The 13,605-nt window shown below is 28.1% G+C and overlaps 2 protein-coding genes and 1 non-coding gene across 7 annotated transcripts in view; 1 reads left to right on the top strand and 2 right to left on the bottom strand.

The window, feature by feature from the left end:
* The window catches only part of LOC126907684 (uncharacterized), a 41,517-nt gene that overhangs the window by 16,604 nt on the left and 11,308 nt on the right, over positions 1 to 13,605 (bottom strand). The gene's annotated exons all lie outside the window — the stretch shown is intronic.
* LOC126897106 (U6 spliceosomal RNA) lies at positions 569 to 679 on the top strand. The gene has a single exon (XR_007702032.1). It is a non-coding gene; the product is annotated as a U6 spliceosomal RNA (small nuclear RNA).
* Positions 7,338 to 9,288, bottom strand: LOC126907777 (uncharacterized). Its single transcript, XM_050689375.1, has 2 exons — positions 8,197 to 9,288; positions 7,338 to 8,133 (listed from the first exon to the last, which is right to left on the bottom strand). Exons 1-2 carry the CDS (start codon positions 8,507 to 8,509, stop codon positions 7,835 to 7,837), a joined length of 612 nt encoding a protein of 203 aa, XP_050545332.1. The 5' UTR covers positions 8,510 to 9,288; the 3' UTR covers positions 7,338 to 7,834.

The following is a 13,605-nucleotide window of genomic DNA, read 5'->3' on the forward strand; positions in this document are numbered from 1 at the left end:
TATATATATATATATATATATATATATAAATAATAACCAAAAAATTTAGGTTAAAATGTAGTTTTACAATACATCAGCACACATTATCCCATAGATTATCATGAAATATTTACTATAATTTTTGTTGAAACATATTATTTCGATATAAATATTCCGTAAATATAAATTAATATTAATTTACGTAAATATCATAATTCAAAAAACGATGAATTTATACTAAATAAAATATTTTGTCTAATTTTGGGAACCGTTTACATACAGAACATATGTCGTTAGAGCAAATTTTTTCTTTAGTTTTTAAAAATTAAACCTTTGAGCAAAGTTTATATTTTTAATGGTAATTTATTATGTTATACAATTATCATGGTCATAATTTTGCAAAAAAAGCAAATTATTACTTAAATTCAATATATTTACTGATGTTTGTTTCATTAATATACACTTAACTGTATTCCAAAGACCTAGCAATCTTTTATTAATCTCCTTTATTTTTACCAACCCATGCTAATAAGTCCTTATTGTCACTGTTTTAGTGTAATAAAATTTTTTACTCCCATGGCGCATACAAGTACTTGCTTCGACAGTAGATATATTAAAATTGGAACTATACAAAGAAGATTAGCATAGCTTATGTGCAAAGATAACACGTAAAATTATGAACTGTATGTTTACAACTTTTCCAAACAGTGGCCTAGGTTGGCATTTTTTCAAATTAAGAACTAAAATCTTATTAAATTTATTATTGATATGTATTTATTTAAATGTAACATAATTTAATAAATTATATTTAATTTTTATATTAATAATATAAAAATAAATAAATAAAATTATAATATAAAATATATGTAGCACTTTATTTTCAAAAATTTAAGTATTGTTTAAAGTGCATTAATAATTTTCAATTTAATATACATGCATTTGTATATACATTTTTTTTTAGAATTTGTGTAATTAAATTATTTATGTAATTTTACATCAAGTGAATTAAATTAACAAATTATAAATGTATGTGTTAGTAATAAATTATTGTTATTAAAAAGTAATATTTTAATATTAAAAATCAAGTTATATAAAGTTAAAATTCAAAATATTTATTTATATTATTAAAATAAATTGCAAACAATCGTTTAACATAAACGTTCATCGAATAATACCTTGAAGGCCGTATACCTAAAAGAACAATAGAATCGGTTCAACGAACGAATACGTTTGTAGAAATATACAGGGTGTTCAGTAAGTCAGGAAATGGGTATCTATTGTTCTCATTGTTACGGACAATGAGAACAATAGAAACCCGTTTCCTGACTTACTGAACACCCTGTAGAATTTTTACCCTATTCCTAATAAAACAATAGAATTCGTTCAACGAATGTATACATTCGACGAACGAACGATTCAAAAATAGACCCCCTGTTCCTTTGGGGATGTGTTTTGGTTTTTGTAACTGTGTAATCTAATTACTTCGTTTTGACTAGCTTTGGAGCAATTCAACTCGGTTATTAAATGATTTCTAAATCTCTGAAGTATATCATACTCAAGGTCAGAGTGATGTGGGTGATTTGAGTAATTGTGTGGTGAGGTAAGATTAACTAAGTCTAACAGTGTATAGGTTGAGAATTAGCGGTAGTGTCTAATATTTCATGATCAATATCTTGAATGTTAGTTGATTCCTTTAACGAATTATTAGAACTGAGTACTAGCGTTTGGGAAATTTGTAGATTACTGTAGGAAATTGGTGAGTTACCCGAGGGCTGGATTAAGTCCTTTTCGACCTGTTTGTCGATTGTTTTGTTGGCCATTTATTGTTCCAGTGTGGTCCCATACAATGCTTACACGGGATCGGTGGCTTTCTAGGTGGATTTTTGTCTGGGCGGTTGGTCGATTTTGTAAACTCTTCTATGGGTTTACTAGGTTGGTGATATGATTTATCCACTTATCTAGACGAGGTTCAATTCAGGGGCTCTTTAGTTTTTACTAAAGACATATCTAAAATTTCAGCTAGCTGTCGAAAATGAAAGAATGAGGAGAGCTTTTGTAATAGGACATGAGCTTTGAATTCGTCTATCATATGATCTATGATATTGTTTAATATCTAAAACTCGGAAAGAAATGTTCGAACTCGACGATACAAAATGTGTTTCTCCCTTAATCGGGTCAGTGACTGGTATAAACCTTGACGAACTGATAAGATATCTGTTCGGAGGCGACACTAAATGACGGGCCTATCAAATCTTTAATAGTCCCGTTATCATTGACAGAGTTATTGTTAAGTGGTGCAGGATTTTTAAGTTTAAACATTGATAATTTAATGAATAGAATATCTTCTTCGATTGCAGACATTCTGTTACTAATTTTATTTAGTTTCATTTGAAAACGTGACAGGGCTGTTTCGAATGTAATTACTCTCAGTAATGAGATTGCCTAATGTTGTTTGGATGTGAATATTTTTCCTAATAGCACCTACCTCTTCATTGGCCGAGTACATAAAAGCGCTGATGACAGGTTTCTGGGTATTCGATATACCAAGTTATTTGTGGTGGTGTGGGTGGCTGTGAATAAACTATATTAATGTAGATGACAGATGTGAGTGAACTTTGTGATGTAAGTGCTGTAAGAACGTTTATTACTGTGTTCTTACCACTTATATTACACACGTTTTATTTCCATTTACTTAATTCGTAATATATATGAATTAGCATAGAGGGAGATTCTGATATGACAATCTGTAGCCAGAAGCTACTGACGTCGAACTAACAAAGGGCAGTTTTGTTTGAGTGGCCGTTATAGACATAGTTTTCAATACTATTACTTTCGTCTTATTTATATTAATTATAACTTGTTTTATTCAATTACCCGTCTATCGCTAATTGTATCATAGCCAACCAACTCCGTCTCACTTGGATACACTTACTAACCAACTGTACTAGGATTCAGATCAGACGTATTGTACATTACATATAACTCATATTTACTGAACATCTAGAATATAACTTTGCTTTGTCGTTGATATAAAACAATAGTCTAATATTATTTAATAATCTATCCCTTGTAACTAAGTTATACGATTGCCCCCTGTGTCTCCTTCAGGTAATTAAAACTCACTTAAGGAGATAGGGACAATGTTTGAGCAAACGTCGGGTAGCTTCCGATTCTTCGTTTTGACCAAGATTCTCAAGTATTAAATTAGCACTTAACAGCGCATTCATATGTCTGAGTGTGTGATGATGGTTGAGTGTGCGCGGGTGGTCCTAATAGCCTACAACACCATAGGTTTGGTCTAAAGTATTCACTTACACTTCATTATACTTATTTTGTGCTACAGTGCTATTCTAGGGCTAATTTACTATATCAATCGGATCTAAACAATGAGTCTCTGTTGCTATAATAGAAACATCTGTTTGAATAAATGACTGGAGTAGTGTAGTAATACAAAAATAAGCAAAAAGGATGTTAGGTGATTTATTTGACCTATGTTGGATGTTTGGGGATTTGGTTAATTCAGGAGCAACGAGGTTCTATCGGGGTTGTAGAGTCCGAGGATTTAGAAAAATAAAGACAAGTAGATATAAAAAGAAATTATTAAAGTTTCTCTATAGAGGTATTACAAGTGACCTAACTGGTAATTACCTGAAATAATACACTGAGGCAACGAAGAGACGGTGGCCATCTCACGAATTCCCAGTCGAAGTATTTATATATACAGTAGAAATCACATTAGGTTTTTAAACTCTTTTAGGCAACGAAGAGGCGGTGGCCATCTCACGAATACCATGTAATGTGATTATGTATAAGGTACGAACTAGTCAGTAACAATTAATAAAGTTTGAATATAAATATGTGATCTATTGCTTTATCATTATTTACTCAGATTATTGATTCTAAATAATTGGGTTAATATAAATTTACTTACTTATTTTGTTTGGCTTGTACAAAGATCGTCAAGATTTACGTAAATATTTATACTGTCTCTTTTAAATAAATAAAGTGTTAACGCAAAATAATTGTATTCGATATCGCTTTAAAATGTACCGACGACAACACGGGGTCGTGGCTAGTTTGATCAAAATAAATCAAATAGAAGAATTCTGAATTCCTTATTGAATTCAGATCTTCAAAAAGAAGAGAGAATGAGCCTCTCGCTGTCACGCTCGCTCACTGATGTGCAAGCAGAAGTAAGCCTTTTTATATTATTTTTAATTACCCCTTCATGGATTGTTGTCGTCAGCGCATTTAGTATTCTCAATTTATTGTATTAAATTGAACATAACATGATAGTTATTTTAAGATAAGATGTATAGTGTACAATAATCAATATAACATGTATATACATTAGGGTGGTCCTTAAAATACAAATTTTCAAAATTCGATTTATGCGCACCAAAAAATTGTTCTAATACATGTAAAAATAAACTGTGCAAAATTTGGTCCCGATAGGTTGACGTTAACACGTGCCGCAAGAGGGTTGAAAATTCGATCAAAAGGGTAGTTTTTCAGTTATTGTGCTTTATCTCAAAATATATGATTTTTATGTAAAAGTTTATAAGAAAGAAATTATACATACAATTATTTTACACAAAAAAGATTATTAGCGAAAAACCCATAAGTCAAATATTTACCTCCTAAAAGTAAAAAGTTCCATAAATATTATGTTTACCAGTAAAATTCATATATTTCGGCAATTTAAGTATATACGATGAACCGTTCAAGTTATAAAAAAAATTTTCATGTAAAAGTTATTTGAAATTTAATTTTCTATTAGTTTTGTAGAAAAATAAAATTGTTTTACGTGTTTTCTGGCGAGGTAATAAAGAAAACTTATAAATAACAATCATTTTTCTATCATTAATCATTTTTTGTTTAGATAATGTTGTTGAGTTAAATTTGTTTAGTTCCTCAGAATATGAAACAGAAGATGATTTGTCTGGTTCATCATATTCTTCAAAAACACGAGGATTTATAACTTTTATGAATCCTAAATTACTTTCTGCATTAGATCAATGCAAGATATCTGACCGCGATGCTGTGCATTTAATTATTTCTACTGCTGAAGCATTAGGTAATAACGTATCAAAGTTAATAATCAACCGATTAACTATTCGACGGGGAAGATTATTTTTTAGTGAGAGAAAGGTAAATGATATAAAAAAAAATTAAATTTCTGGATAAAAATAGTCTTGTCTTGCATTGGGATGGAAAACTACTTCCAGGCATTATAAATAGAGCTAAAGTTGATCGATTGCCAATCTTGGTATCATTTGAGGGTGTAAGTCAATTACTTGGGTTCCCAAAAATTGAGAGTGATTCTGGAGAGAATCAGATAAATGCAATTTTTGATTTATTACAAGTTTGAGATGTAAAAAATAAAATACAGGCCTTGTGTTGTGACACAACAGCTTCTAATACAGGTCGCTTAAATGACGCTTGTATATTGCTTAAACAACTCTTAGAGCGTAATGTGTTGTATTTACCATGTCGTAGACATATTTTGGAATTAGTACTAAAAAATGTTTTCAAGGTTAAACTTAATTTATGTACAACTGGTCCAGTTGTATCAATTTTTAAAAATTTAAAGAATGTTTGATTAGTCTAGATTTGTTGAATTTTGATATTGGTATCAATGATATAATTATCAAAAATGCAGTTGTACACACTAAAAATAATGTAAAAAAATTTTAATTGGAAACATTAATAATTCAACAATGTAGAAAATACTACAAAGAATTTATGTGTTATTTTTATGGGTGCAACACCCCTTAATGGTGTAAAATTTCACTACCCTAGTGTTTTTCATCATGCTAGATGGATGTCTAAAGCAATTTATTCGTTAAAAATATACATGTTCAGAAAATAGCTTAAAATACGAGAAGAACATGCATTTCGTAATATTTGTGTATTTTTGGTAAAAGTTTATGTCAAGGCTTGGTTTAAGGGATCTATTGCCATACAATCAGCATTTAATGATTTATGTTTCTTAAAAGTTTTAATTAATTATCCTGATTCTTTTATATCTAAAGCTGCAACACAGAAATTTACCGGACAGTGTACCGGCAGATATTAAACTAAAAATGGTTGAGGCATCAAGAGAGACATCACAAAAACAAGATAAAAAAAATTACAATAAACCTAAATGATACTAAACTATTTAAAAAAAAAGAACTTGATAGTTTTTTTGGAAACTCATCCTCATAGCTAGGTTGAAAATCCTGATTTTCAAAATGGTTTGAAAGTTTTATCTAATCTTCTTGTGACAAACGATATAGCAGAGAGAGGTGTAAAACGTATGCAAGAATACAATGAAATATTAACTAATGATGATGAACAAAAACAGTTTCTACTACAAGTCGTTAATGATTATAGATCACAATTTGGAGATTGTACTAAAAATTCATTGATGAATAATAACAATTAATAATCCTATCAAAAACAAAATTTTTTTTTTATTGTGACTACTAGAAGAATGATTTTTAATATTATTTAATTTTATAATATTTTATGAGCATTAAGATCATTTTTCATATTTTTTTTAGCATTTCATTATTGGTTTACTTATTTTATTTGAGTTTGAAAAAATAAAAAAAAAAATCGTTATTTTTTAAATTATCATAGAAAAATGATTGTTATTTATAAGTTTTCTTTATTACCTCGCCAGAAAACACGTAAAACAATTTTATTTTTCTACAAAACTAATAGAAAATTAAATTTCAAATAACTTTTACATGAAAATTTTTTTTATAACTTGAACGGTTCATCGTATATACTTAAATTGCCGAAATATATGAATTTTACTGGTAAACATAATATTTATGGAACTTTTGACTTTTAGGAGGTAAATATTTGACTTATGGGTTTTTTGCTAATAATCTTTTTTATGTAAAATAATTATATGTATAATTTCTTTCTTATAAACTTTTACATAAAAATCATATATTTTGAGATAAAGCACAATAACTGAAAAACTACCCTTTTGATCGAATTTTCAACCCTCTTGCGGCACGTGTTAACGTCAACCTATCGGGACCAAATTTTGCACAGTTTATTTTTACATGTATTAGAACAATTTTTTGGTGCGCGTAAATCGAATTTTGAAAATTTGTATTTTAAGGACCACTCTAATATACATATTAGGGTGTCCCTTATTTTGAAAATTTAGGAAATTCTTCGGGCTCACCCCCCAAATTTATGTGTATACATATAAAAAGTGGCTACAAAAAATTCCAGGCCGATCAGATAAGTTTAACCCGTGCCGACTTGGGGTTGAAAATCGGGCAAAAGGGGTACTTTTTTAGTTTTTAGCAATTAACTCGTAAATTAGCACTCTTACAAAAAAAAATATTAAAACTAAATTGTAGATCTAATTGTTTTGTATAAATTAAGTCCTTACAGTTTTTCTTTTAAGTCCATTAGTTTTCTAGAAAAATGTCAAAATATATAATATTTCGTAAAATTGCCGAAATTAGCATATTTACGAATATTTTATCATATATGACGAACCATATGTGATACGACCTAATGTTTCATACAAAAATTGTTTAAAATTAAATTTTACGAAATAAAAGTATTAAGTACAAATTTCATTGAACCGATCGTTTTATTGCTATAGCTGAATTAACTCGATCATATTACGATTTTTACTAAATATATGAATTTTATTGCTTAATTTAAATATATTTCCTTTATATTGTAAAGTGATGTATTTGTTTGACTTAAACTCATAATGATACTTACTTCTCAATATTATTGTATAAATTAAAAAAAAGTTACTATATAAAATACAAAATGTTAAATTCAAAATAATTCACAAATTATAACAAAAATATACATTAAAAACTATGTTTTAATGTTTTTTTGTTGCAATTAGGATATAATATTCTATGCTCTTGAACACACAGTGTAAAAGTAACTCAGCTTTTTCATCGTTTACAGTTAAACTTTCATGAAAATCTTCCATTACCTTAACCGCTTTATCTGCAGAGTCATTTACTACTTTAAGTGAACATACAATTTCTTTTCCGTGTAAATAAAAATTATCAGTATTCCAATTACTTGGATCCAAATTTAAAAAATTAGTATTGATATCGAATCGTTTAAAAAATTTCATACTGCTTTTTGACAAAAAAGAAGCTACAGTTTTTTCTAAAAAAAAATATCAATCACTCAATAGTCATCAAAAAATAAAGATATCAAAAATTATTATACCTGAAAATGATTTGTCAATATGACTCGATGAAAGAATAAAACGTTTACTAGGGTTTATTATTGACTCATTATTAAGGGATACAACCATTAATTTTTTTATTTCGGTTGAAATGGAATCGTCCATTTCCCAGAAAATATTACACTCGCGAATAGTCAATACTGCTTTTGCTCTTATAGTAAGATTAACAATTCTTAGGTTATAAAAAAAAACTTTTAGAACTTGTCCAATGGATGGAAGTTTTGAACCTAAAATTTGAGTAGTCAAAGACCCTATTAAAAATATTTTATTGTCATTTCTTAATACTACGGACATTTTTACGTACACTAAAAGAAAAACACAATAGGAAGCAGTTCAACTTAATACGCGATGTGAGCGACTAAAGTGGTATAAGTATAAGTTCACTATATCTATTGCTGCGATTTGTAATAAATTTACGATTTCCAGAGTTATTTATAATTTAAAAATAATAACAATACATTAATTCAGTCATACCATAGTATTATCGCCGTACTTGTACGATAAGTGTTGTAATGAACCAGATGATAACTAACAGAATCTAGCATTAAAATTCATATATTTAGTAAAAATCGTAATATGATCGAGTTAATTCAGCTATAGCAATAAAACGATCGGTTCAATGAAATTTGTACTTAATACTTTTATTTCGTAAAATTTAATTTTAAACAATTTTTGTATGAAACATTAGGTCGTATCACATATGGTTCGTCATATATGATAAAATATTCGTAAATATGCTAATTTCGGCAATTTTACGAAATATTATGTATTTTGACATTTTTCTAGAAAACTAATGGATTTAAAAGAAAAACTGTAAGGACTTAATTTATACAAAACAATTAGATCTACAATTTAGTTTTAATATTTTTTTTTTGGAGAGTGCTAATTTACGAGTTAATTGCTAAAAACTAAAAAAGTACCCCTTTTGGCCGATTTTCAACCCCAAGTCGGCACGGGTTAAACTTATCTGATCGGCCTGGAATTTTTTGTAGCCACTTTTTATATGTATACACATAAATTTGGGGGGTGAGCCCGAAGAATTTCCAAAATTTTCAAAATAAGGGACACCCTAATACATATATAATAGATAGTGTACAACAGTGTATATGTTATTACAGATAAATAAATAATTTGTTTGTATACTAGTAATATAAAATACAGATTATACATTTTTTATTGATGTGTAATGCAAAGAATTAGGCATATTACGACAGTGGTAAGAAGATGGTGGTTGGATTGTTCCCTTATGTCCTAAATAAAGCTTCAAAAATACAGAGTAGATCGTTACGGCTATCAGTGTAAGGAATAGAAGCACATTCGCGATTTTAATTAATTAATAACGCTAATGAACCTATGTTCTCATTTGATATTTTACTTTAACAATTTAAAAAAAAGATTTTATAATTATTTTATGTCGTAATTGATTAATAAATTAATTATTTGTTATAATTAAGTTCTATGTAATAGTTTTCAAATCCAATGCTGAAACAATGTTGCTAACAATTATTCTGTTTTAAATTTACACATATTTTATTTTTTTTTATTAATATATTCTATGCTTGTGTGTCAATATGTGTCTTTGTTATGAGCTTTTTATGAATACTAAAATTGTTATTTATTATATTAATAAATATTACATAATTATTAATATTATATGAATCATATAACAAAAATAGAAAAAAAAGAAATGTATACATATTTTTTTTTTTTATGTAAAACAAATACTAATAAGTAATATGCATTATGACAAATATCATCTTCTTCTTTCTCGCCTTAATCCCAACTACGTGGGGTCGGCCACTCTTATTCTAAACTTCCACTTGACACGATCCCACATCATCTACGCTCACATCAGCTGTCCTCAAATCGCATTCAATAGCATCCCTTCAACTCTTTTTGGTCTTCCTCTACGTCTTCTTCCTTCAACATTCATTTCTATAACTGTTCTTACAGCTTCCGATTCTTCTCTCCTCATAACATTACTAAACCATCTAAGTCTATTTTCTCTCATCTTATCTACGATGGACGCTAGACCTATACTCTCTCTTATATGCTCGTTTCTTACCCTATTTTCTCTAGTCACTTCACATAATATTAAAAAAATAAAGAAAATCGTATTACTGATAATTATATATTTGTAACTGTAATTTTATTACTAGCTAAATAAATTTATATATTCTCTATTCATCTTCCTCTCTCTCTACAAGGATATTCTTTTTACGCTAACTACCAATTTCTCTTAAAATATTAAGTCTTTTTAAACATTTTTATTTTTGTTAGTTACATATGTATTTCTATTTATCTGTTACGATTTATGATTTATCTCATAGTTTCGTGAACTGCTTGTCAAGCATAAAGCAACGTTATTGAAAAACTCGTTTGTTCAGGCGACATATAGTCCGTTCTCGACGCCGTAATGACCCTAAATTTGAAAAACAAGTAAAGAACACATCGGAATTTTATTCGAAATTTTCAAATAATATTTTACGGTGTTGTTTTCTGATATTAGTTATATTTATATGTAATAAAACTCTTGAGTGTAAAAGAGTATTATTTGTAATGTTTATTGGTTTGTCAATACGAAGGATTGATTGGTCTCTAGAGTTACGGCAGTCACATAAATTCTTTCCAGACGTGCTCTTTGATGTAATGAAATGGAAAATTATGCACAGTATTGAGAATTCATTGTTTGGTTTATTATTAACAGATGTTAAAATGTGTCGTAACTATAAATATTATATATAATAAAAAAACAAATTGAATTATCTGAAAGATTAAAAAACAATTTTTTTACGTATACGTTCGACAGCATCTTTAGTCTATCGTATTCAACGATATTTTACACTCCTATAATAATTATTCTCTTGATTTTATTTCTATATTTTAATTTTTGGAAATCATCAACCCATCACGACATTCAGATCATCGAGATGGACTGACATGAAACAATTGTCGTGTCATTTGACAAAAGTCAAATATGTTTATTAGAGTGTTGATGTTTATTTTCGAACTTTCAAANGTCCTTATTTATAGGAGAGAAAATTTTTTATAAATATTTTTGATTTCTCACCCCATTCCCACCTCAATTGGTTCATTATTATAAAAAAGTAATTTGAGTAAAATTTGGCCATGATTAATCAACCCCATTCAAGTGCCCCCAAGAGGGTGAAAATTGATAACAAGTCGTTTTCTGAAGTATTTTTGCTTATTGATAGAAAATTATTGCACTAATCGTAAAAATGAATAGAATTTAAAATGTAGCTATTAACATTTCCAATAAAAAGTATTATTATTACACTTTACTTGCATTAAAATCGTTAAATTTGATCGCTCAATCATTTTACAAGTAAACCAGGGTATATTATCAACCGTCATTCTAAAATATTTTAATACAAGTAAAATGTAATAATAATACTTTTTATTGGAAATGTTAATAGCTACATTTTTACGATTAGTGCAATAATTTTCTATCAATAAGCAAAAATACTTCAGAAAACGTCTTGTTATCAATTTTAACCCTCTTGGGGGCACTTGAATGGGGTTGATTAATCATGGCCAAATTTTACTCAAATTACTTTTTTATAATAATGAACCAATTGAGGTGGGAATGGGGTGAGAAATCAAAAATATTTATAAAAAATTTTCTCTCCTATAAATAAGGACCACCCTAATGTTTATGTATATATTATTTATTCCAATTGAATAGGTCATTTCAAAAACGACATAAGTTATCAATTTTTCAAATAATGACTTTTTATCAAATTTGATAATTATATACCTGGTTACGTATTCTGTGTAAAAACTACATTTGTCAGATTCATATTTAATACAAAATATACTACAAGAAACTAGAATCACTGCAAGAACTACACAAGTCATTGACTTGTCATTCATAGATCGCACTTTTTTGCAAAACTTACCTCTACCAAAACATACTAGTACAAGACTTTTTTTATTTAAGGCAATTATGGGTGAATTGTTTTGAGATTATAAATTTGAAAACTGAAGAATCTATATTTTACATATACCATGAGGGTGAAGCTTAAAAGGGGTCCAACGATGTGTACTCTATGTTACTGGATTATATAAATAATAATATTAATTCAGATATAAAAGAATTATACTTGTTTTGTGATGATTGTCTGGACCAAAATAAAAATAATACCATTATACGATTTTTGCTAACATTGACAGATAGTCAACGATTTGAAAGGATTTACTATTTTTTCCCACTAAAAGGTCATGTATTTTTACCTAACGATCGGGATTTTGAGGTTATAAAAACCAAGCACAGAGGGTCGATGNCTAACGATCGGGATTTTGAGGTTATAAAAACCAAGCACAGGGGGTCGATGCACAGTGGTGACGTAGCATAGTTGGATCAAGTATAATGATATCTGACAGTGATTAAAATCACTATAAAAAAAACGCTTCGATGCAAATCTTTAGATATTGTCTAATTTAAAAAAAACGGTGGATTATTCCAGAAGCTACATGATCTGCTAGTTTCTTATTAATATCCTGATTAAGATAAAGTATGTCGAATGAAAAAGGGATTATTAAAAAATATTATTTCTCATAAAAAAATTGTGTTGATCCATACACTTGTCATAGCATAATAAAGTTAAAAATGAAAAAAAAAAATCGAGAATTATCACACAAAAATAGTATTGGATAACTATTTTCAACGTGAAGATAAAATAAAGTCCGAAATTTTTTTTTTTGTAATAATGTATATTATATTAGCTTTAATTTAAGATCTATATAAAAGTGTTAGACTTTTCGGTACACTTTCAAAAGTTAAGTTGAAAATGTTCAACTTTCTATATGCAATTTTTAGATTTGAACCCCCTCGTATATAGGAAAATGGTCCGATTTAAAATTCGGTAACCATTTTCACCGTGAAGATAAAATAAAGTCCGAAATTTTTTTTTCCCGTAATAACGTATATTACATTAGTTTTAACTTATGGTATACATAAAAGTGTTAGACTTTCGGAAGATTTTCAAAAGTCAAGTTGAAAAAGTTGTTATTTTAAATCCCCTCTGTAGGCAGGTTTAGGGTCAGATTTATAAAAAAAATATACTAAATGATAGGTTAAAACATTATGCATCTATTAAAAAAAAAAAAAATTTGATTTGTTCATTTTTTAAAAAGTTATTTCATTGTTCAGTAAAAAAAATTGTTAAAATTTCGAAAATTAGTGATTTTTAAATTAGTTATTTTTTTGGAGATTTCTCCCATTTACGGGGAACGAGGGAAATTTTTTCCATTTTTGAGGGTAATGTCTTTGACTAGATACGATTTGTGATCTTTTGACGTATCATTGAAAGAAATCGGTTTGGTGTGATCTGATAAAAAGTGGTAACAGAAACAAAAAAAAAAAAAAA

Source organism: Daktulosphaira vitifoliae, unplaced genomic scaffold, assembly GCF_025091365.1.
Source record: "Daktulosphaira vitifoliae isolate Bord-2020 unplaced genomic scaffold, ASM2509136v1 Scaffold_1, whole genome shotgun sequence".
NCBI lineage: Eukaryota > Metazoa > Arthropoda > Insecta > Hemiptera > Phylloxeridae > Daktulosphaira > Daktulosphaira vitifoliae.